Source organism: Podarcis filfolensis (genome assembly GCF_964270895.1).
Source record: "Podarcis filfolensis genome assembly, chromosome: Z".
NCBI lineage: Eukaryota > Metazoa > Chordata > Lepidosauria > Squamata > Lacertidae > Podarcis > Podarcis filfolensis.
The window spans coordinates 36,942,889-36,966,425 of record NC_139617.1 but is presented as its reverse complement, the minus strand read 5'-3'; the positions used below and the strand labels follow the sequence as shown (position 1 = coordinate 36,966,425).

At 45.4% G+C, this 23,537-nt stretch overlaps 1 protein-coding gene across 3 annotated transcripts in view; it reads right to left on the bottom strand.

Annotated features, from left to right (window-relative positions):
* Positions 1 to 7,196: 7,196 nt before the first annotated feature.
* The window catches only part of FAM78A (family with sequence similarity 78 member A), a 30,441-nt gene continuing 14,100 nt past the window's right edge, over positions 7,197 to 23,537 (bottom strand). The window contains exons 3-4 of one of the 3 annotated variants that reach the window (XM_083596888.1): positions 14,826 to 15,350; positions 7,197 to 11,748 (exon numbers count right to left, since the gene is read on the bottom strand). In XM_083596888.1, the coding sequence (XP_083453014.1) occupies positions 11,616 to 11,748; positions 14,826 to 15,350 (658 nt within the window). In that variant the 3' untranslated portion in view covers positions 7,197 to 11,615. The remainder of the gene's footprint in view (positions 11,749 to 14,825; positions 15,351 to 23,537) is intronic. The other 2 variants (XM_083596890.1, XM_083596889.1) reach the window with 2 other exon arrangements.

Here is a 23,537-nt window from a genome sequence, read left to right as displayed (position 1 = left end):
TTCACCCGTTGTTCTTTCCCCACATAAAAACCATATACATGAGGATCCACTGACAATGTAAACTGCTGCTGTTTGTATTTTCAAAGGAGGAATGTTTTTCCTCCCTGATTGGTGCAAGCTGGATTTCCTTCAGCAGAGAATTTTAGTAGTTACTGTACAGCAATGGATTTCCTGCATGAAGAAGGGGCAGAATAAGGTCCTCTTCCAAAATGTTTCTGTTTTCAAGTGGGATTCAATCATGTACCAGCAAATCTGTGTTGTGCAATGGAAGTTGATGTGATGCTCTTGTGCAACAAACCAGCTCCCTGCTTTAAAAACATCAACTGACTTTGCAATAAATAAAGCAAAGAAAATGCACTGGAAAGTATGGCATAACAATTGCTTTACATAATAAAACCCTGCAAACAAATTGGAATGAGTACTTAATAAACAGGCAACACTGGCAAACCTGCCTGCAAGCTATTTGCAACCAGAGCCGATGATCAATAAACACATTGTCTGGAAGTATCCTACATGATATGTTAAAAGTTCTCTTTCAGCTATAAATTCTAACCCAAACACCCTTGGTTTAATCTTAAATCTGTTTCTATCTAGCTCCATCTAACCTGATAATGAGCCCCGCTTACATGGAAGTCAACTTGTGGGACTTTTTAAGTTAACTTTTCCCCTCAACAGCATGTAAAGAAAAAGGCTGCAAAGAAAATATAAAGGAGAAAGCAAGTATTAAAATTACCAGTATGTATAGTTGTTGAGCTGACTTAAGCCTTTTATGTTAATGTCTCACCCCTAGACATTGGTATTGGTTATTTCATTTTTCATTTGCATCTTCAAAGGAGTTTAATAGAGAATTCACACCTTTAAAAAAATGAACAATTAGAAAAAGTAAATTTGCATATGATTCCACTGCCGCTGAATGACATTTCCTGTATCTCATCTTAACAATGATACAAGTAGGGGGTTTTCCATCATGCCCTGATCAAAGGAAATAACTCTGCCCACTTCCAACTTTATCCTTTCCCCTGCTTTCCCTTGCCCCCCTTTTTTTTATTATTGAACCTAAGGAATAGTTTAAGGAAATTCACAAATATGGAAGTGGTAGCTTTTTCAGCTTTGGACAAAAGCTGCTGGAAACATGAAGACAAGCTAGAGCAGGTGGTTATACACACACACACACACACACACACACACACACACACACACACACACACATTGTTACATTTATAAAATCACTAGGCCTTATTATACTTCACCCCCACCCCCTTGGTTATAAATAGAAGTTGGCTCATCGCAAGTTGTTGACCTCAAAATTCTTTGCATTGATCGTCCAACGCATTGGCCTGTGCTGCAACCTAGAAAAAGGTCTCTTGTCAGCTGTACTTTCAGATGCCAAGCATGCCACTCGAGCTGGCTGGCGGGTTAAAGCTGTTTGAGTTAATTGTAAACGAATGTGAGAAATGATGGGAAGTTGATGCTTCGCACCCAACAATGCCAGAAAGCATACCCTAAGGGAGGAGGGAATCATTTCACATATTTGTTTAAAACCTAAAAACCACAGGTGCTATACAATAGTTAAATTGTAGAAGGATGTGCCAAAGATGGCAATGAGCTACTGAGCTAAGTTCGAGGTGCTGGTTTAGGTGCATAAAGTTATATACAGCTTGTGATCAAGATGCCTGATGTATCATCTTGCCCCTTATATACCTAGTTGATCATTGCACTCTGCAGGTGAGGGTCTCCCACAGATACCATCTGTTCTGCTCAATGTAGGAATCAGTACTTTAGTGGCACCTGCCCTTTGGAACGCTCTCCCTGTAAATATTAGGCATCTTCAGTCTGGCTTGGCAGTCTATAGCAGACACCCACAGTAAGGTCCCTGTTGTCTCTATCTCCTACAATTTTTACCCACATACTCTCAATCTGCCTTCCATGCTCCAAGTCATGGATTTCTTCACAAGTGTAACCAACATTTGCATATAATGCTACTCCTCCCTTCCTTTTTGACCTGTTTATTTTAAGCAGGTTGTACCCCTCAAATTCTACATTCCAGTCATAAGCCTCACCCCACCAAGATTCAGTAATGCCTATTAGGGTCATATTTACCATTCCGAAATAAGTTCAAGTTCTTCTTGCTTGTTTCCCATGCTCTGTGCATTAATGTAGAGACAGCTGAAACCATAAGGCATTCCTCCACACACTGCTGCCTCTGTCCCCTCTCTGTAGAGAGTCACCTGCTACCACCTTCCTTCTCTGGTTGATCTCTGATTGAGTTGCAACTAATCAAATCACTCCCAACCATTAAACAAAGGCACGTTGAAAGGTAATGGCCATATTCAGCGTTAGAGGATCTGCTTTGCACCCTGCTGAGAGCCTGAGGGCCCTGCTCCTGCCTATCTCCATCTGGTCCAGGTGGCAGCCTATGCCCTTTTAAAATGTGGGTTTTTTTTGGGGGGGGGTAATATATTTTGTGGTTTTATATTTTGATTTTGTTTTGTAAACCACCCTGAGACCTCCAGGTATAGGGCGGATATAAATTGAATTAATAAATAATAATAATAAATAATGGGTTACAGGTTCAATCCCTGGTAACTGCAAATAGTGCTGGGAATGCCCCTCTGCCTGAAACCTTGCCAAGCATGCACAATACTGTGCCAGATACACCTGATTTGTCTGGAAGTAGCTTCCTGCTTAAATCAGCTTTTTTTCTGAACCACAAAGACTAAAATCTTTATTGTTTTTAGAGGACAGGACCGTGGCTCAGTGGTAATGTATCTACTTTGCACACAAAAGGTCCCAGGTTCAATCCCTGGAATCTCCAGGTAGGGCTGGAAACTTACCCTGATTGAAACCCTGGAGAGCCGCTGCCAGTCAGTGAAGACAGTCTGGAGCTAGAGTGACCTAATAGTCTGACTCAGTATAAGGCAGCTAATTTTAATTCTTTGTGTTTCCCAGTTGTGCTGTAATATGCCTTGAGCTATAGGTCCGGAACTGCATTTTTTTTAAACTACGCAGCAATGTTGGTGGCAGCCTGGCAATTGAGGATAGAGTTTCTGGCTTTTATAGCTTCAAATGTAGCAGAGGCTGGACGTCTCCAAAAGGCATTCCTATTTGACAGCTGCTCTGTAGTCAGTCTGGCTGGCTAGTGTCCAGTTTTTGGCAAACAGGTGCTCTGGGTTGAGGGCGTGGGGAGGTGGGGGATAAAGCAAGCATCCAGTTAGCATATTTGGTACGCAACACGAAATGGACACAATATTCTAACCAATGTTCAGGCTTTGCATGCATTTGGTCCTGGACTTGTCAACCCCCAGAATTTCTAGATGAAACACTGTCTGCCAGAAGTTTTCCATGTAAGCTGCTGTGACCCTCGATGCTGGTCAGCAGAGGCATCTACTGTCGGCATCTTCTTGGAGGATTAGCCAAAGGTGAAAGCAGCCCTCAGGACAGTTATAAAGTTTCCAGAGTTTCCAAATATTGCAGGATTTGGCTTCTTTTTAATGGTTCCACTTTCTCCCTGTTTAAAGCACTGTTTCTGCAAGAGCTTTGGTATTTATTTTTTTCAACCCATCCCTGCTAAAAGAAAAAGCCACTTTATAGCACGTTCTCTGGATTTCCCCCGTGTGTGTGTGTGTGTGTGCTTTTTCTACATGCTTTTTGTGGCTGCCATTTTATTTTTCTTTTGGTGGTGTCCTTTTTGGTGGGTTCCATTTCCCCTTTATCTTTTTTCTTTTTCTTTTTTTGTGGTCACCATCATTTTATCCCTTCCACTTTTCTGTGATAGCCATCAAGTCCCTTCTATTTTCATTTCATATTATCTCCAGAATGATACACACCAAAAAAATATGGAGGGCACCAAGCTGACAAAAGTCGCTTGCTGCTCTAGGCCATTATGACTTGGTTTTTAAAAATAAAAAGTATTTTACACTCTAGGTCTGTTCTGTATTTCCTTTTAAGCTACCATTAAGACCAGGGCATTGTTGAGACTGCAAAATTGTGGCCATTTCAGAAATGAATAGGGTGGGGTCAGTGCTTTTTTCCTATAATATTCCTATAATTTTCTCTTAGAGTGGCAATGGCATTCACCTGAGAAGTGTCGGAACTGAGTTCTGGTGACTTCTGGCTGAAAAAACCCTGCAGGTGAGATGAACCCATTAGAAAAACAGATACAGAAGCCTCACTCCCTAGAAAGTGGGTTGAAATTTCTCCATCCTATGCATAAATTTGATGAAGTGTCCTCTTTAATTTTTCTGCCTGCAAATAAGGCAGAACATTTTTCAATGGGTCTGCTCTGAGTTGGAATAACATAGGACACAACCCTGTACATTTAAAACTACAGGCAACTGTTTGTGCGGGGGTTGTGTTCCAGGTCATTGCACACTTGTGTGAAATTGAGAACCTATTGAAAAAGCCTGAAAACACCCTGTTACACCCCTGTCCCCCCTCCCCTCTGCCCTTTTAGTGACGTTTCCAGGATACTTCTGTGTTTGGTGCTGGGTGTGTGTGTGTGTGTGTGTGTGTGTGTGTGTGTCTGTGTGCAATTGCACACATATTGGTCATATCTAAAATGAGAGTTGCCTGTACAGTGGTACCTCAGGTTACATACGCTTCAGGTTACAAACTCCGCTAACCCAGAAATAGTACCTCGGGTTAAGAACTTTGCTTCAGGATGAGAACAGAAATCACGCGGCGGCGGCAGCAGGAGGCCCCATTAGCTAAAGTGGTGCTTCAGGTTAAGAACAGTTTCAGGTTAAGAACGGACCTCCAGAACAAATTAAGTACTTAACCCGAGGTACCACTGTACTGTATATCATACCACTTTAACCAGGTGTGGTTTCTTCCCAGGAATCATGGGAACTGTAGTCTGTTAAGGGTGCAACGACTTTGTTAGCAGACCCCCTATCCCCCTCCCATTGCTATAATTCCCAAAGTGGTTTAACAATAAATACCTCTTCACAGGGAATTATGGAAATTGTAGCTCTGTAAGGGGCCTCCTAATAACCTTGTGAAGTGAATAAGGGGTATCCTAACAACCTTCAGAAACCCTTAACAAACTACAGTTACCATAATTCTTTAGGGGAAGCCACAGCTTTGTGCCCAACTCTAATTTTGCTAATGCATGACTTGCAAATGTCAGAGGCTCATTTTTCTCCCACCCTGCCTTCATGTTGCTTACAGAAGTGAAAAGGTTTTTTAGAAGATGAACAAGAAGGGAGGTGGAAGCATTTTCTCTTTCTGTCAGAAAGTTCTTCCCCATAAGTCTTTCTTGTTTTGAACTCTCTCCCCACACTCCCCTCCCTGTTTCCATCACAACCAAAACAGCTGTGATGGGGGAAGGTTACACCCTTACTTGCAATTGCTGTGTAGAAAAGGAGCGCTAACCACACTAGCAGCTTGGTGCTACACAAACACATAACACTTCCTGCGAGCCTGGAAAGGCACATGAGGAGGAAGTGGGTAGGGCAACGGTGGCCCAGCTGAGGGAAACAAATAGCCCTTTTGGTACTGGAAGCTTTTGAAATAAAAAAATAATGTCATATATATATATATATATATATATATATATATATATATATATATATATAATAAAGGTTCATAAATGTACCAACCAAGCGCATACATAGATGTGTGGACCACATGTATGGAGCAGCACAGGAGGACCGCCCTGAAACCATTTGACTCCCAAACTGACCAAATGTTTTCTCTGCAAGGAGGGAGGGGGTGGGGGAGCCTCCCCATTATCTCAGGAAGAGGGTAATCACCATCTCAAAGGAATGGGCAGACTACCAGGAAAGGCGATCAGATAAGGCATTATCAGATAACCTGGCAGACAGGAAAAACAACATTCAAATTTCTGTTGTAGACCACCTTTTCTGTGATGTAGGTATGATGTTTGTGGGGGGTGGTCTTGGGTTATACCTCTTCTGTGATGTATGTATGATGTACGGAGGGGTGGTCTGGAGCTCCAGGGCAGGGAATTTAAAATGTCTATATAAGGGCGGACACACCTTGGTTCTGGGTCCTCCTCCTTTTCCTGCGTGTGAAGCGGGCACCCTGCTGCAACAGTTCAATAGAGATCAGGCTTACCAGCTGCTTTGCTTCTCAATACAGTGGTACCTCAGGTTAAGTACTTAATTTGTTCCGGAGGTCCATTCTTAACCTGAAACTGTTCTTAACCTGAAGCACCACTTTAGCTAATGGGGCCTCCTGCTGCTGCTGCGCCGCCAGAGCACAATTTCTCTTCTCATCCTGAAGCAAAGTTCTTAACCCGAGGTAATATTTCTGGGTTAGCGGAGTCTGTAACCTGAAGCGTATGTAACCTGAAGCGTATGTAACCTGAGGTACCACTGTATTCTCTGGTGGGCCTCTTGTTTTTTTCTCCTACCAATAGGGAACCTACGTAAGGACTCTATAAGGACTCTTGTGTCCCCCATAAGGGAAGATTTTTGTTTATTACATTTTAAAAGCATGAGCCTCCTCCTTCCAAGAGGTTGGAGAAGGGGGAGCCCTGACAAGGTGTCCCCACTCATTTGTGGGCTTGACTAGGCCTCACCCACATTATACATGTAGAGCAGTATTTTACTACAGCCGGCCATTTCGTCTGGGAGTTCCTTTCCCAGACCCTGGCCCTTTACATCTCGCCCCAGTTCAACCCTTGTTTTGCCTTCCTTGGGTAGCAACCACACGTCAATTGGAGGTGCCTAAAATGGCCGTCACCTGTACTTTAAACAGCCCTGGCTTCCCCCAAAGAATCCTGGGAGCGGTAGTTTGTTGTGCTGAGAGTCGCTAGTAAACCCCCATTCCTCTTACAGAGCTGCCATTCTCAGAGGGGTTTCCCCATCAATCCCCAGGGGACTCTGCAGCTTTGAATGGAAGTGCCTTCTATCCCTGCATTATTTTCATTCCTGCCGGGCATTTTAAGTAAAATTTAAGAATTGGCATCCAAGTCCCCACCCCCTCATCCCTTTCCCCCCATGTGTTCATGTCTTTTAGACTGTAAACCTGCAAGCAGGACCTGTCTCATTTTTTACTGATGGCATGTATTGTAAGTCACCCTAGGGAGTTTTTTTTAGGAGGGTACAAATGAGTCTAGACAAATAAACTCCAGACGGCTTGTTCTAGGTCTCACACTGCAGCCCAATCTGACATGTACAGTTGTTTACTCCTGTAATAATAAACACACGATAAAACCAGACGTCAAAAGGTTCTTTTTGAAAATTCTTTATTTTGTTGTTTTTTTGTAAAGCAAATGTGTTGCTTTTATATCTTCTTAAATACCTCTTCTTCTTTTTTTAGTGTCCAGACTTGGTACATTTCCCCACCCCCACAAGACATTTTCACAGTATTTTTGCAAAGACCAAGGGACAGTTCTTATTGCTGCAACACAAATCCAGGCACAACTTTGAATGGGGTTATGGTAACCTGCCCCCTCCCCTTACAGGCAATATGGACCTTCTACCTTTTTAATTCATAGCCAAGACCTGCTGCCAAAGTTATTCCCTTGGTCTTTTTTGCGTGTGGACAGGTACCGTACTAACTGGTGCATTTAACAGCTGGCAGCCACAAATCAAAGGCTTCGATCACAGTGTAGTAGTGCAAGAGAGAGAGAGGTGTGTGTAATTATGCTTACAAGTATGGATGAGGCCTGTCTCCTACCATGTTACCCTGCCCAGGATTTGAAAACAGTTGGAGTAAATGCAATTTCAGCCACTGTTTCACCTCAGTGTTCCTACTCTGGTCCTTATTAATGCATTAGAGCAGACTATTGCCACCCCAACTTTACAAGGTGAAAGTGACTATTGCAGAGAAGTGATGTTTGCTTCATTGAATTCAATCTGTGCTCCTCCAGATGTTGCTGGAGGATGGGAGTTGTAGTCTGAAAACATCAGGAGTACAGTCCCGCCCTCACTGTTCCCTGATCTAAGGAGCAACCCTCACAGCATGCAAGAGATGGGCAAATGCCTGTTTAGAAGAGGCGTTCATTTGTTAAAAAGGAGAATGTTTCATGTTCTTAGATCAAGGGTAGGGGATTTCTGTGGTTCTCCAGATGTTGTTGGACTCCAATTCCCATCAACCTCAGCCAGCATGACCAATAGGAATTATGGGAGTTGTGTGTCTTAGGAACATCCGGAGGTTCACCACACACACACACACACACACACACACACACACACACACCGCCTTTAAGCAGAAGCTGTATTCACATGAATGCTGTACATTGGGCAACAGTGAGGCAACATTGACCCACCCAAGCCCAACAGTTAAGTGTGTTCTCATTTTATGTTGAAAATGGCTCAAAGCAGGGAAGCGTGAGAAAGGACGAAGGCAGGCCAGCCACAGTGCTAAAGGTTTAGGCATTCTGAAGAGGGACATGTGGAAAGCTGAGTAACAAGCCTAGGCCACAACAGTCCAATCTCCCTATCTCTTTTTCTCTCTTTGTATGAGTAATTTGTCACCTGTTAACCTGTCTCCATGCAATGAATGCTGCAAGTCCCTGTGATCGACAGCAAAGGGGAATGCACAGCACAAAACCCTCAGGGTTTGCTGTGCTTGATTCGTCTAAGGTCTGCCTTGATCAGTGTCCAGCTAACAGACACTGGGCAGGGAGAAGAGGAACAGCAGTGGGAATTGTCCTACAGCTTTGTATCTCGTTGTCTTCCTGGAGTCTCTGGTTGGCCACTGTTGGGACCCAGAGGATGCTGGACTACATGCAACTTCTTGATTTGATCCAGCCAGTCTGTTTAATGAAATAACACCTGACCTGCCTGCTCTTAATGTGAATCTAGAGAAGCTCCTTTCAGCATTAGCAGGGCGTTTTCCCCCCAGCCAGAACTCACTGGAACTCAGTTCCAGCACCTCAGCTGGGCGCCATTTCCATTATATGAGAACAAGGGAGGTGTTCATGGTGAGTTCTGACACCTTTTTTTCTAGAAAGATAGCACTGAACATTAGTATCAGCTCCCATATCTCACACAACCCTCTTACCCCCAACACCCCACCTTCTGAACCCCTTCACCAGTGGTTCTATTCATCTTGAGGGCAGCAACTCAGTCCAGCCAGTCATTGTCAGACACAACCCATTTTGTGTTGGATCAAGCCTGTCCGTGACAGCACCTCCCCCTCCCCACTTAAAGCAGCAGGGTTGAGGAAAACAGCTGAATAAGGCGGCTTTAACAGGGAGGGAGTCTGCTTTCTTGACATCCCCCATAGAAACAGAAAGGACTGGGAAGCCACTTCAGCAAGACAAAAGCAGCAGCCTCCTCTCTGAATTTTTTTTAAAGGGCTGTAGCTCAGTGCCAGAGCATGTACTTTGCATGCAGAAGGTCCCAGGTTCAATCCCCAATGACATCTCCAGGTGACGGCTGGGGAAAGTTCCCTGCCTGGGGCAATGAAGAGTTGCTGCCGGTCAGTGTAGACAGTACTGAGCTAGATGGATCAATGGTCCAACTCACTAGAAGGCAGCTTCCTAAGATGCAGCTGTTATTTCCAAGTATTCTCAATCACTTTCATAGGGAAAGCTGTTCAGTGTCACAACTGAGGGTCTGGAAACCAAGCCGTTTGAGAAACAGTTGGGCATGTTTAGCCCAGATAAGAGGAGGATGAGAGGAGGTATGATCAGGAGATATCAGGGAGCCACCTTCAAATATCTAAAGGGCTTTCCCATGAAAGTGGGAGCAAACTTGTTTTCTCCAGCTCTGGAGGGTAGGACCCGAACCAATGGATTCAAGTTATGAGGAGATTCCGACTAAACATCAGGAGGAACTTTCTGACAATAAGCCATTCTGCAGTAGAACAGACTCCCATGAGAGGCGCTGGACTCTCCTTCCTTGGAGGTTTTTAAGTGGAGGTTAGCTGGCCATCTGCCATGGATGCTTTGGTTGAAATTCCTGCATTGCAGGGGGTGGACCTCAGGGTCCTTTCCAGCTGTTCTATGATTCTGTGACCCTGGCATCAGATTCCTTGTCCTCGGGGATATGAGGGTGAGGACTCCAAAGCAGAAGGGAAAGGACAGAGAAGACCAAGAAGCATGTCTGCCAGACAACCTACTAATGCCTGTGCCCCAGCCTGAAGATATAATGGTGCCATCCTTGGGCTTAAAAGACCTCGTCACAGAGGCCCCAGTGAGACCAGAGTCTCCCCTGCTCTGCTGGCAGCACCAAGACTGATGGGGTGTGCTGTGGCCCTTTAACTCAAAAGGCACCGCTCACTGTGGGAAGAACTAGCAGCAGGGAGGGAGATGATGCTGTTCTATCTCAGTTTGATGCTTGCTGGAGCAACATCTTCTCATAGCCTGAGCTGGTGGGGCAGAAGGCTGTGAGCCCATACAGTAGGTAGAGCCACAGTCCAGAACCAATGAGAGGTGGAGCCAATTAATTATGATGCCCCGCCCCATCCATCTCCTTGCTGAGTTCTACAAGGGCAACAGGAGGAGGAAGCCAACAGCCAAGTCTACCCCTTGGGCTGGTTGTAGGCAAGAAGGCAGGGCAGTGACAGTGGGCATTGACTGGTGTGGGAGTGCCCCAATTGCCTAACAGACCAGCCTCCACTGCTTGCGCTTATCCACACTGTGCAACTGAAGCACTCTTACCACTTTTAACAGTTGTGGCTCCCCTTCCCCCAAAGGATCATGGGAACTGTAGTGGTGCTTTGTTATTTTAATAACTCTGTGAGTATATTACCCTTGCCTGAGAATCAGCCCATGCCTTGAGATGTTCAGGACTCTTGTTCTGGGCATTTTGTAAGTAATTGTAAGCATTTTCATGCAGGCACAGTGACTGGTGCATTCTGAGTAGCATATTGCACACTCGTTTGGTGCTATATAGCTGTGACCTTCAAAAGTAGCAGCTGTCTAATTTCCTTGGCTTGATTACGGATCATACAGGAGCGAGGGATTTGGCTGATCAAAAACAAGCTTTAGGGCCAACTGCCGCCAAATATGAATTGTTTGGATGGATTAGGTTAATACACCCACACCCTAGATTCTGAATGTGTGATTTCTCAAGACAAGTATCCATATCTCATATATATATAGCTGGTTGTTGAAATTTTAAGCAGCAATGGTAAACTCCCACTTCTAACTGCAACAATAAAAGTGTGTCACTTCTGTCCTATTTTGGAAAAGAAATGGCTTCCATCAGGAGTAAACAACTCCTGTTTTACCCCTGTTCTGAAAACGGAGGGCAGTAACTATGGCTATACCCCCATATGTTGGGTGGTGGAGGGAACATGTATATTTTCAAAAGGAATCACTAGCCAAATATTTCTGCAGGTAAACTCTTAATCATGCATTTTGGGGTGGTTGGATGGTTTGTTTTTATTTTGTTTTGCACCATCTCTTTCATGCCCTGCAGGGGAAAAACAGCAGATGAGTGACTTGCAGGCTTTTCCAGCAATAATTTAACACCAAACTACCCCTTTGCCAAGTGCAAACTCTACAGCAGTAGCAGCAGCAGCAGGGGTCAAATCCAGCAACAGCGGTAAGCGCATCTGATGGTAATCTGCTAGTGCAAACACACCATTACTTAGAGAACTATTATTTTCAGAAAAAAACAGACAAGTGTGCATTTTAGAATCCTGCATGTTGAGTTGAAAATGTGGTCTCCCCTCCCCACTTCCTTTTCTTTTTAAATTTTAAACCAAACGGCACACTGGGTTCCCCCTTTGGTGAAGAAGGGACCCCTATATTGCCCCGATCCCAAGTGATCCGTGCTGAACGCTGGCTGCCCCGTATCATTAGAGGGGAAAACAGTCCTGTTCCTGTGAATACCAGAAAGAAACGGTGTGTCATGGAAGTTTTGTCCTGGGGCCTGTGCATTTTCAAAACTGAGTCTCTTCCCCTCCACCTCCCCACCCCTGCCACCGCTTAAAATATTTCATATGGACTGTATCTCAGAGTAGACTCATTGCAATTAATGGACATTGTGACCAATTTCATATACGTTAAAAAAAACAATTGGTCCATCAGGCCCAGGACTTACTCTGACCAACAGCAGCTCCTAAAAGTTACATTCAGAGGTCTTTGCCATCACAATAAGCACCCAGACCACAGACTGCACGCAAAAGGTTCTGTGTTCAAAGCATGTGTTTCCCTAGTAAGTTACAGCTCTGCCCCCAAAATTAAATTATTTTCAATATGGGCATGGCTAGTTTAGGTACATTAATTCCATTGGGTCTACTCCGAGTTAGTTGGATACAACTGTTTCTCGCTGCCCTGAAGACCCTCCCAAAGGAAAGAGGGTTGGATATGGAGAAGGAAGTAAAGAATCCAGAGTAAAACATCACCCAGATCACTTCCTGCTATCCTTGCTTGGTACTCTGTTTTCTTTCTAGAAAGGTGTGGGGAACCTTTGGCCCTCCAGCTGTTGCTGAACTACAACTCCCATCAACCCTAGCTACTGGCCATGCTTGTTGGGGCTGATGGAAGCTGCAGTTCAGCAACATCTGGAGGGTCAAAGGCTCCCCACGCCTGATCCTAGAAGCTGTGAGCCACGGCTTCCCGTTCTGGAGCTAAAATTCTTGCTTCTGGAAGGGAAGGCAGACAATTCGCAGCAATTGCACAGGTCACAGCATCCCCATCTAAGCTAGGGAGGATTACTTGGGGGGGCTCAAACCAGATTTTTTCCCTCCATGACATAGAAAAATACAATTCCCCCCAAGCAAATGTTGCTTCCACACTAGTTGCTTTCAGTGCTGCTGGTGCATTTCTTTCCCACACTGTGCAGAAAGTAAAATTAAACTGGTGGTTCTGCACAGCACTTAATATTACACTAAATAGATCAGCAATGCCACTCCCCATTGCTAAGAACCTTCTGTAATGCTTGTTCAGAAGAAAGACTCATTAAACAAAGATCCCCGCAACTGTTAATTAAAAGCTTACTACTGGCAGGTTCAGCCCATTATATTACTTTTTCTTGAATACAGTTCTCCTGCATTGCCAATTTCTGTTCCTGTGAGCAGGGAGGCTTTAAAGACTGATTGCCTCTCATTATTTTCTTATCATTTTTATGTAGAAAAATAGTACTGTCTATTTTGCTCTATACAAATAAAAAGGGGCTAAAATGGGAGGCAATGCATACTTAAAGCACCTCTGTTCACAGGATCAGAAACTGACAATATTCGGCAGTGAAGGGACTGCTAATATCCCTCCATTGAACTAAACAGAAAGCAATAAAGTGGGGTGAATCTGTACACAGGAAGTTTGTAATTTAAGAGGAGGAGCCCTGAAAAGTCTTTTTAAAGATAAAAGGACCCCTGACCATTAGGTCCAGTCGTGGACGACTCTGGGGTTGCGGCGCTCATCTCGCTTTATTGGCCGAGGGAGCCGGCGTACAGCTTCCAGCTCATGTGGCCAGCATGACTAAGCTGCTTCTGGCGAAACAGAGCAGTGCGCGGAAACGGCCGCTGGAGCGGTACCTAGGAGGGACCGAGCAACGGGAGCTCACTCCGTCGCAGGGATTTGAACCAACGACCTTCTGATCGGCAAGCTCTAGACTCTGTGGTTTAACCCACAGTGCCACCCACGTCCCTGAAAAGTCTTTTTTACAAGCCCTAAAATTACCAAAAAAATAGAGACCCTCCCCACCCCACTACAGATCAGATTTGAAAAAGATGCACAGAGGGTTGTCTCTGTGTTCTACTAAGAGTAGACCCATTGAAATGTTAGTAGCATTGACATCGGAGGCAACACAGGAATGCAATTTGTAAGAACTGAGTAAACATTGGGTGATAATTTTAGGGGGAAAGAAGGGCTAGTGTGGAAGCAACTAGAGTCCTTGCACTACTAACAGCAGCAGGCAGGTGGAAATCAAGCAGGTGCAGTTTCCTTCACCGCCTCTCTGTCCCAAGAGAATCTCTGCTGGTGTAGTTTTAGTTTGTTTCAAAAGCAAGGGGGGAAAGATGGCAACCTCCTTTAGCAACTGGTTGCGATACAACCTCAATGATTCATTTTCATTCCAGAACAAAACATCTCCCCCCCCCCCCGCTCACTCTAATATCTAGTAAGAAAAAAGGAGCCTTCTTTGCTTGCTTGCTTTCTTATCCCCCCCACCCCGCCCCGCTTACCCGCTTTTTAAAAAAATGCAGCTTAAGGCAAAGGTTTGGCAATGCAAAGTAAAATCTACATAAGGCCGCGTGACTTGTGTTTGCAATTTGGAACATCATCTCTGTAAGAACAAAAAATCCACCCACCCACCCATCATCATCATCGTCATCATCATCCAGGGAGAGGAGAAATAAACAAATTGTTGTTTTCTTTTCTACTCTGTTGCATCTGCATCCACTCCCCTTCCCAACTAAATAAAATTAATTTTCTCCCTTCCTCCTCCCATCTCAAAAATAAAACCTCCCTCATTTAATATATATATTAAAAAAACCTTTTCGTTTTTTCTCTCTCTCAGGTGATCCAAGCTAAGTTAATGAGATTGAACTTGAAAACAACAACTGAAGGAAGGAAAAAAGCAACTTTTACAAAGCTGGAAATCAAGTGTGTGGACATTGATTTGTTCGCTCCCTTAGAAACTCGATGTCTGGTGACAAACGTACACACACACCCCGTCATGCTCTTGAGAGGAGCGTCCTTCCTGTTGAGCGTCTCTAGCACAGTGAGACCCGTTCCGACGGGAAAAGGTAGAATGGTTGCATTATTATTATTATTTCTCTTTTCTGTCAAATGAGTTTTAAAAGTGCATCTGGTTGGTTTTTTTTGCTTAAATATGTTTTCTTAAATATGAAGCGGTTTTTTTCCTCCTCCTCCTCCTCCTCCTCTCTCTGCCCCCACCCCTCCCAATCCACCCCGTGAGGCTGGACACACTTAGAGAGAGAGGGGGTCTCATTACCGATGCTTTGGAGGTATCACCACTAGAGGGCGCCCGTCCTTAGGCCTCCACATGAGTACCTGGGCGTCGTTGGCATTGGGTTTCACGAGGGCACTAGGTGGTATTGGCTCGTTCTTGCTTAGGATCTGTGGCTGCTCCTGGGCATGGGGCTCCTTCAGCTTGGCACGGTGCCCCAAAGGTTTGCTGGGGGTCACATCGATGCCCAGCTTCATCCGCCACCGGATTGTCTGAAGGATGACCATCTCGTTGGTGGCTGTGTTGGTGGCAACCAGCCAAGTAGTAAAGCTCTGATCCCTGTGGATGCTTGTGAGCTTGGCCACGTTGCTGTCACTCACTGGGACAGCCCAGGTGACACTTGGGTAGAAGTTATCGTTCATGCTGACGCTGAACTTCCCTTCCTTCTTAGTGGGCCCCACGATGGTACAGGTCTCTGTGGTGTTCCCATACCAGGGGTAATTGACCCCATCCGAGTCGCTGATTGCTTGGATCTTGCCCTCGAGGAGATCTGGGAGTTCCCAGCTTGACCTGCATTTGAGAGGGAAAGGAAAGGAGAAGATGAGCGTTGTTTCTCCTGCAGGAAGACTTGTGAATCTTGTATAGTGGTACCTCAGGTTACATACGCTTCAGGTTACAGACTCCGCTAACCCAGAAGTAGTACCTTGGGGTAAGAACTTTGCTTCAGGATGAGAACAGAAATCACGCGGCAGCAGCGGGAGGCCCCATTAGCTAAAGTGGTACCTCAGGTTAAGAACAGTTTCAGGTTAAGAACGGACCTCCAGAAGTTCTTAACCTGATGTACCACTGTATTCCAGTCTGTAGCACTTCAGCATTTTATCAATTAATGGGCTGCAATAATTGATTTCTAAAATTTATTTATTAATTAAGATTTATTTAATCCCACCCTACGCACAGAGCGGCACACCCTTCTGTGTCCTCCTTCCAGGCAAGCAAGAAGCTTTTATCCAGAGTTCAAGGGCACATTCCAGCCAGGCAAAAACAAGCAAAGCAGGGCCAGTGAGCGAAGTGGCCTGGGGAGAGTCTTCAGGGGCCATATAGAGAGGCCTGCAGGCCCACATTTGGGCCTTGGGACTGAGGTACCTGGGAGAATGGGGTTCAAATCCTCCCTCAGCTATGAAGCTCACTGGGTGACCTTTGGCCAGCCACTGTCTCTCAGCCTTACCTACCTCACAGGGTTGTTGTGAGGATTAAATGGGGGGGGGGGTGAGGGGAGAACCATGCACAGTATCTTGAGTTCCCTGAAAGAATAGGTGGAATCTAAGTGCCATAAATAAATAAATAAATAAATAAATAAATAAATAGATAGATAGATAGATAGCCAGCCAGCCAGCCAGCAAACCAACGGTACTGCAGTAAAATTTGCTGTGATTCCTCGGCCACTTTTGCCTTAGGATATGCCTACCAATGAGTTGTGGTCTTCAAAAGGTAGTCCAGAAAGTTCCCACCCCCTCAGAGCCATAGCTAAGTGATCTTGCGCCCCTGACAGAACTGTCCTGATTGCGCCTCCTAGCCACAGACAAATTAGCTCTTCTTTCTGCCTATCCTCCAACCCACCCCCCTTTACCCATTCAATTCACCCTCTATTAAAAACCTTTTCTTATGAGGCAATAATCAATATTTTTATTTATAGACGTATCTATGGACATAGTTTTAGCCGATTTTGTGCCCCCCCAACACCTGCACCCCTGGCAGGGGCCCACCTCACCACCCCCTAGCTATGGCCCTGCCCCCCCCGCCACCGCCATAGCCCCTGCCGCAAAATCCCGAGTGTTGCTGTTTCTCTGCTCCCACAGAAGGCCATGTCTTGTCAAACCACAAATGTCCTGTAAGAAGGAGCCTGACCGTCTCATTCTCAGGATGCACAAAAGATTAACTGAGCACAGGCTCTCTTGACAGAGGAAAAGGGGCTATGGGGCAATTCTTAGCATATGGGAAGCTGACGTCTGGGGTTACCACAGGACTGAGAAAAGCCTGGAGGATTTTTTGGTGGGGTGGGGGGAAATACTCATCCAAATTTCTCCAGTGGGGGGTGAATCAGAGATCACAGTAAGAAAGCAGATGTCTGCTCTCTGTCACATCGTGTGTGCCCATCTGTCTGTCTCAAAATCCCCAGTGACAGACCCCTTTGGGGACAGGAGATTATTATTATTATTATTATTATTATTATTATTATTATTAATCTGGTTTGGTTTTATTTATTTTCAGGCAGAAATTAAGGCCTAGGAAGGGCAGGGGATTATCTCCCCAATCCATCACCGGCCAAGTTCAGCAGGTAGGCAAGCCACCTGACTGGCCCATTACCTGGCATTGCAATGATATCAGGTGACCTTTGGAAGCCCTTTCCAAAGTGTTACGTTGGGCACGGGGCTTTGCAGATAAGCTGGTGGGCGGTGCATGGCCACCCTTTCAACTTTTTACTTGGACTGCAGTTGGCAAAGGCAGATCTAGGGTAGCATGACCAGTGTGGTTGCACTGGGTGTGGAGCATCTGGGGCGCTGCAACTGCAATATCCAACAGGGTGCCGCATATTGGCGTTGCACAGGGCACCACTGAAATTTGAGACGTCAAGGTCCGCCACTGCACCTGGCATTTTACATAGGACAGAAGGGCATGGGCTTGGGTGGAATAGGCTACAGGGCCAAATGGGTGGACATGGAGGTTTCCGAAGCCCTGCAATAGATATTACAGAAGCACTGCAAGGTGGACAGCAGCGATAGGGAACCTCAGCTATGACCATCCAGATGTTTTTGGCCTCCAACTCCTGGAAGCCAGCATGGTAGCAAATGGCCAGGGACGATTGGAGTTGGAGTTGAGCAATAACAAGGACCCCACAGGTTCCCCATTGCTGGCACTGAGGGCTGTTTTGGGCCTTGGCCCTTCTTTATTGGGGAAAGGATTAGGGTGCTCAACTTAAAGAAAAATAAAAAACAACAGGGGGGATTCCTGGAGGAATGCAGGAAGGAGGAAAAAGAAGTCTCCTAAATCTTATTTTAATTACTTGGTTTATTAGAAACATTTATACTCCACCTCTCTGCCTGGTGCTGTCAAAAGAGGCCTGCGGAACAGGCTGAGGCTTATCACTCTGAGCCAGTATGGCAAATCACCCACCTCCCACCCCCATTGTGTGTGATTTTCGCAATGAAAGAGGGGAAACGAGTGTGCGGCAGAGCGCTGTTTAGGAAACCAAAGGGAAGGGGAGGCGTAAAAAGCAGATGGTACGAGGCTGACAGGAAACGTTCTGGCACATACATCTATGGGGAGGAAACTTGCACAACCCCCCGGGGCCCTCGCTCGCCTTGCACGTGGCTAATACTGGCATTCGCAAGCAATTAAATCCGCCTACAAATTTCAGCAGGAGGAAGGGAATGGGGCTTCATTGCCCTTTTTATGGCTGACAAGAAAGCCCACTGCATACACGCACAGAGTCCGTCCCATACCCCTTGCCAGCTGTTGTCCTTGACTCAGTCTCACCTGAGGGTGGCTGCAGCTCAGTGGCGGAGCATCTGCTGTGCATGCAGAAGGTCCCAGGTTCGAATCATGGGAACTGGAGCCTTATTGACACTTAGATGAAGGACAACAATTCAGTAGCAGAATATCTGCTTTGCATGCAGAAGATCACAGGTTTAATCCCGATTGGCATATCTTGGTAAGGTTTGGAAAGGCTCCCATTTGAGATTCTGGAGAGTCACTGCTGGTCAGGATAGACAATTCTGAACTAAATGGACCATTGGCCTCAGTATAAGGCAATTTCCTGTGTTTCCTATGACCTTATCTCTTTCAAACCAGCTATTATATTCACCAGTGGCCGATTTGCAAGAGAGCATGGCCATAGTTCGGTGGGAAAAATCTACCCTTTGCAAGCAAAAGTTCCCAGGTTCATTCCATCCCCACCAAATCCAGTTAAAAGGAGCAGGAAGCAAGATCCCTCTCTGTCTGACACCCTGGACAACCAGTCAACGTATGGCCACATCCACACCATATATTTTAAACAGTATCATACCACTTTAAATTGTCATGGCTTCCCCACAAGAATTCTGGGAGCTGTAGTTTGTTAAGGGGGCTCAGAGTTGTCTAACAACCAATCCCTCTTCACAGGGAACTCTGGGAGTGGTGGAAACTGGTGTCCTCTGGATGTTGCTGGCCAACAATTCCCATCATGCCTTGCCATTGACAACGCTGGGCTAATGGGAGCCCAACAGAATCAGAGGGCACCAGGTTAGGGAAGGCTGTAAGACTACAACTCCCATTATCCCCAATCTGCTGCCTGGAGTTGATAGGAGTTTTGAGTTCAACAATGTCTTAGAGGGGACCAGGTTTGGGGAGGCTAATATGAGCAATATTAGGGTCAGAGGGACAAATGAGCTAAGACAAAATGGAGCAGGGTTTAATCAATACCCACATTCATGCCTTTGCTTCCACATTAAATGTGGTGCTTTGAGTCCCTTTTTAAACTGGGGCACCTTGGTTGTCTGGCATACAAATAGGTATGAGAAGAGGGTGGCAATTGATGGGGTGGCGGTTCAGATGTTGTAACAGCACAGAAAGCTCTGCATAAAGTAGTGGGGGTGATTATATTTTCCTATGAAGATTTTAAGGGGAAGGTGCATCCACAGAGCTTTCTCCCACATAAAAAGTTGCACGTTTCCCAACTGTCTGTTACCTTCCTTCCCCGCCTCCCTGCTTTCTGCTTTCCAATGCATTTTGCATGCTTAAAAAATAAAGATGGCTGCAAAAGTGATTTAGTAATAATAATAATAATAATAATAATCCTGTTTTCCAGCCTTCTAAATCCTAGGCTAATCATAATCCTAATTTTCTTTCTAGACACCAAGTGGTTTTTTCCCCTCCAGGGTTTGTTTAACTTGAATAGAGGCAACAGAATTTTGTCTGGTTGAGGATTGGCCATCAACACAATGCCGTATAGAGGATACAGGCAAGATTGTAAAATTCGTGGTTTTGAGTCCAAGGGTCTAGTAAAGGTAAAGGGACCCCTAACCATTAGGTCTAGTCGTGGCCGACTCTGGGGTTGCAGTGCTCATCTCGCTTTATTGGCCGAGGGAGCCGGTGTACAGCTTCCGGGTCATGTGGCCAGCATGACTAAGCCGCTTCTGGCGAACCAGAGCAGCACACGGAAACGCTGTTTACCTTCCCACCAGAGAAGTACCTATTTATCTACTTGCACTTTGACGTGCTTTGGAATTGCTAGGTTGGCAGAAGCTGGGACTGAACAACGGGAGCTCACCCCGTCGCGGGGATTCGAACCGCCGACCTTCTGATCAGCAAGTCCTAGGCTCTGTGGTTTAACCCACAGCGCCACCCGCGTCCCGTGTACTTAGTCTAGATCTCTCTAAATTCCTGGATCTAGAAAGTGTTAGAATTTAATGAAGGCTTGAGGTGTTAAAACTGGTTGCAAGACCTCTCAAATCCCTGGATGCAGCAAATGTTAAAAGCTAATGAAGCCAGGCTAGCTTCCTATGTTGAGGTGAGTGACTGAGTTCTGGGCCATTAAGAGAACAAAGGATAATGGGCTTTTGTGAGACAGATAAAGCCAGAGTTTACAGCAGAGAGGTTTGAGTTAGCTGTTATGTGAGCTAGAAGCTGGAGGCGGTAATGTGACCTAGAAGTAAAGCAGCAAGCTGGAACGCCACAGAGGCAGAGCACAATGTTGGATGCCTGTCTAAATGCAAGGCTGGGGCTATGGGAGAAACAAAACCCTTTTGGGGTGTTGATACTGTGAACCCCTCCATCAAAGGCTCAGTTTGCATATACAGTGGTACCTCAGGTTACAGACGCTTCAGGTTACAGATGCTTCAGGTTACAGACTTGGCTAACCCAGAAGTAGTACCCCAGGTTAAGAACTTTACCTCAGGATGAGAACAGAAATCGTGTGGCAGCGGCGGGAGGCCCCATTAGCTAAAGTGGTACCTCAGGTTAAGAACAGTTTCAAGTTAAGAACGGACCTCCAGAACGAATTAAGTTCTTAACCAGAGGTACCACAATATGTGTAAATAAACTGTGTATTATAAAAACACCACAGTCTCTGCTGTGCCCCGTTCCCAAAAGGGGACACAGACCCTGGGTAAGTACCTGGAACCCCTGTAATCTTGCATCGCTCATAGAGATTGGGGTGTTGGCCAATAATACCTCGTCTGTGGATGGAGCCGGGGGTGGGTGGGAGGTTTTATTAAACCCATACACTTATCTGCTAAGCTCCGTCCTTGAAGCACCAGAATCCACCAGCTCCTACCACTGCCTTCCCAAAGAAACCAATAGGCCTCATGTCTATCAAGCATCTGTGCTACAGTGTCTATCATGGTTCTCTATGGGGAGATATTAAAGATGCTGGGGTGATGGTGGTGGTCATTCATTCATTCAGTTTGGTTAAAATCAACTATAAGCTGTGAACAAAGGGCAAAGGCAGATGGAAAGGGCTGGCTCAGCTTTGTAGCAATCCATAGACTAAGTCCAGCCCCAAAGATTGTGGGGGCGGGGGGAGAGGGAGAAAAAAGTATGGCAGCCATCTCTCGTGTAGAACTATGCAAGCTTTCTGAGTTACACAGAACCCTTCAGCAAAGCTATTAATGGAGGAAACCTAGACGAAATCCGCAATCTTATTCCTTTCCAATCACATCTCTCTTGCACAAGGGACAACAGGGAGTCTGCTGTTTTTAAGAGGATTGCAGATTTAGTGTTTGCGGCATTGAGCACATACAAGCACCAAATCCATCCCTGGCATTTCTGCCATTCTGAAATGTAATCTCTCAGATGGGGAAGGTTTTGTGCTTAAGGAAACACAACAGAGAACACAGGAGGGTGGGGGCGGGGAATCTCCATGCAATTTTGTTCTTCACAATCCCTTTGGCCCTATTATTCTACAAATGTACTTGCCATTTTGCTTAAAATGATCTCCTGTCGCTTTTCAAATAGCAACCTTTAAAACCAGAGACTTGTCTAATCTGGCCAGAGTTCACCTCTGCTTCATACTACAAAGAGACCAAGCGGGTAGTATAAAAGCGCAGATTTTCCTGTGCCAGACATCAGCCCCACAGTTTGCCTTACTGCACTTCATAGTGGGTGGAGCAGGGCAGAGAGGCTGTGAACCAAATAGACACAAGCTCTTGGGCAGACAGAATGCAACACCCCCCCCCTTAAAAAGCCATTCAAGAGATTTAATAGAAATGGGATTAAGATACAGACAGGGTTCTGTTTAAGCCATGAATTCTATTTTAGATTTGCCCTGAAATGAGTGGAATACTTGCAGGTCTCCTGAGCATTTGGGGGGGGGGTATTTGGCCTTGCTACTGCACAACCATCACCAGCCCCTGCATGCCTGGGATTTAGAAGTAAAGAGTAGGGTTGGTCCTAAGTGCCTTGGACTAAAACTCACCAGGGTGGGAGCTCTAGAAATCTGTTTGTAAAGAGCTTCAGCATGCATATAGGGTCACAAGCTTAGGGCCACATGTGGCCCCAAGGTTTCAGATTTCCTAGTGCTGCTTTAGAAACTAACGCTTCCCTTTCAGCCGTCTGCTAAGATGGGAAAGGTGAGCAGCGTAATTGTGAGCACTTAGACACACACACCCTCAGAAGCTGGCAGAATTTTTGCCAACACACTGAAGAATGGAGGTTATAAGTAGGACGTTTCTTCTCCTGTTTTACTTTCTGCTTCAACCTGCTGTTTCCGTTCAGGTTCAGAATGCTGCAGACATGGTTTGAATATATATATTTTAAATCTTAGGAAGGAGAATAAGTGTGTGGTGGGGGAGAGAAATCACTTGATAGGAAGCAATAAGATCTGCCATTTGGTCACATGGTGACCAACGAACGACCCATCGCCCATCTGTCTAGTGCCAAGGGTGAAATGCAATTGCAGTAGTTCATTCAATCTCCAGCATCTTAATGTATTTTAAAGTACACTTTACCCTAGTATATGCACGTTCGTATAAATTACTTGGCTGGAGAACTGCACTGGTGGGGGGGGGGGAATCAAGAGCATATTGAACTTTGATGCATGGCCATGTTTCAGTACGTGCGTTCTTTGGGAAGTGTGATTTAGGTAGGTTCTCCTTTAAATGCAGACTGAATCAAATTTACGCCCCAATCTAACCTCTGGATGAACACAGAAAGCTGCAAGATAATTGGACCATCTAGACAGCGTACTGTCCACACCACAGCCTTCCACAACTGGGGGGCTCCAAATGTTTTGGACTACAATTCCCATCCACCCCAGGCAACATTGCCTATAGTCAGGGGTAGGGATGTGCATGAAGTTTGTATTTTTTGAATTGCTTACAAAATATGTAATTCGCTAGGCTATTTCATGCCTTCATCAAAGCAAGCACACATCAAGCGAGATTCTGTGAGTGTTCATAGGATTACAATGTCGTGAATTTTTTGGGAATAGTTCCTTTTTTTGGAGTAGGGGATGCTTTTCGTAAGTATCCTGCTAAGTTAGCTCCACTTTTCACAAGTAATCTCATTAACACATATATTGTACTCCTGTAGTACAATTATGTAAACCAAAGTGCGCTATTGATTGCGTGGCCAGAATCCACATGATGAAACATACACCAAAGTTTCCGAAAACAATTACAAAATCTTAACATGGGCAAAGAGCGCAGGGATGAAGGAGAAACAAAATTACGGCTCTTCCCCTCACAACATTGAGGTCTGCCAGGCTGGAGCAATTTGAAGTAC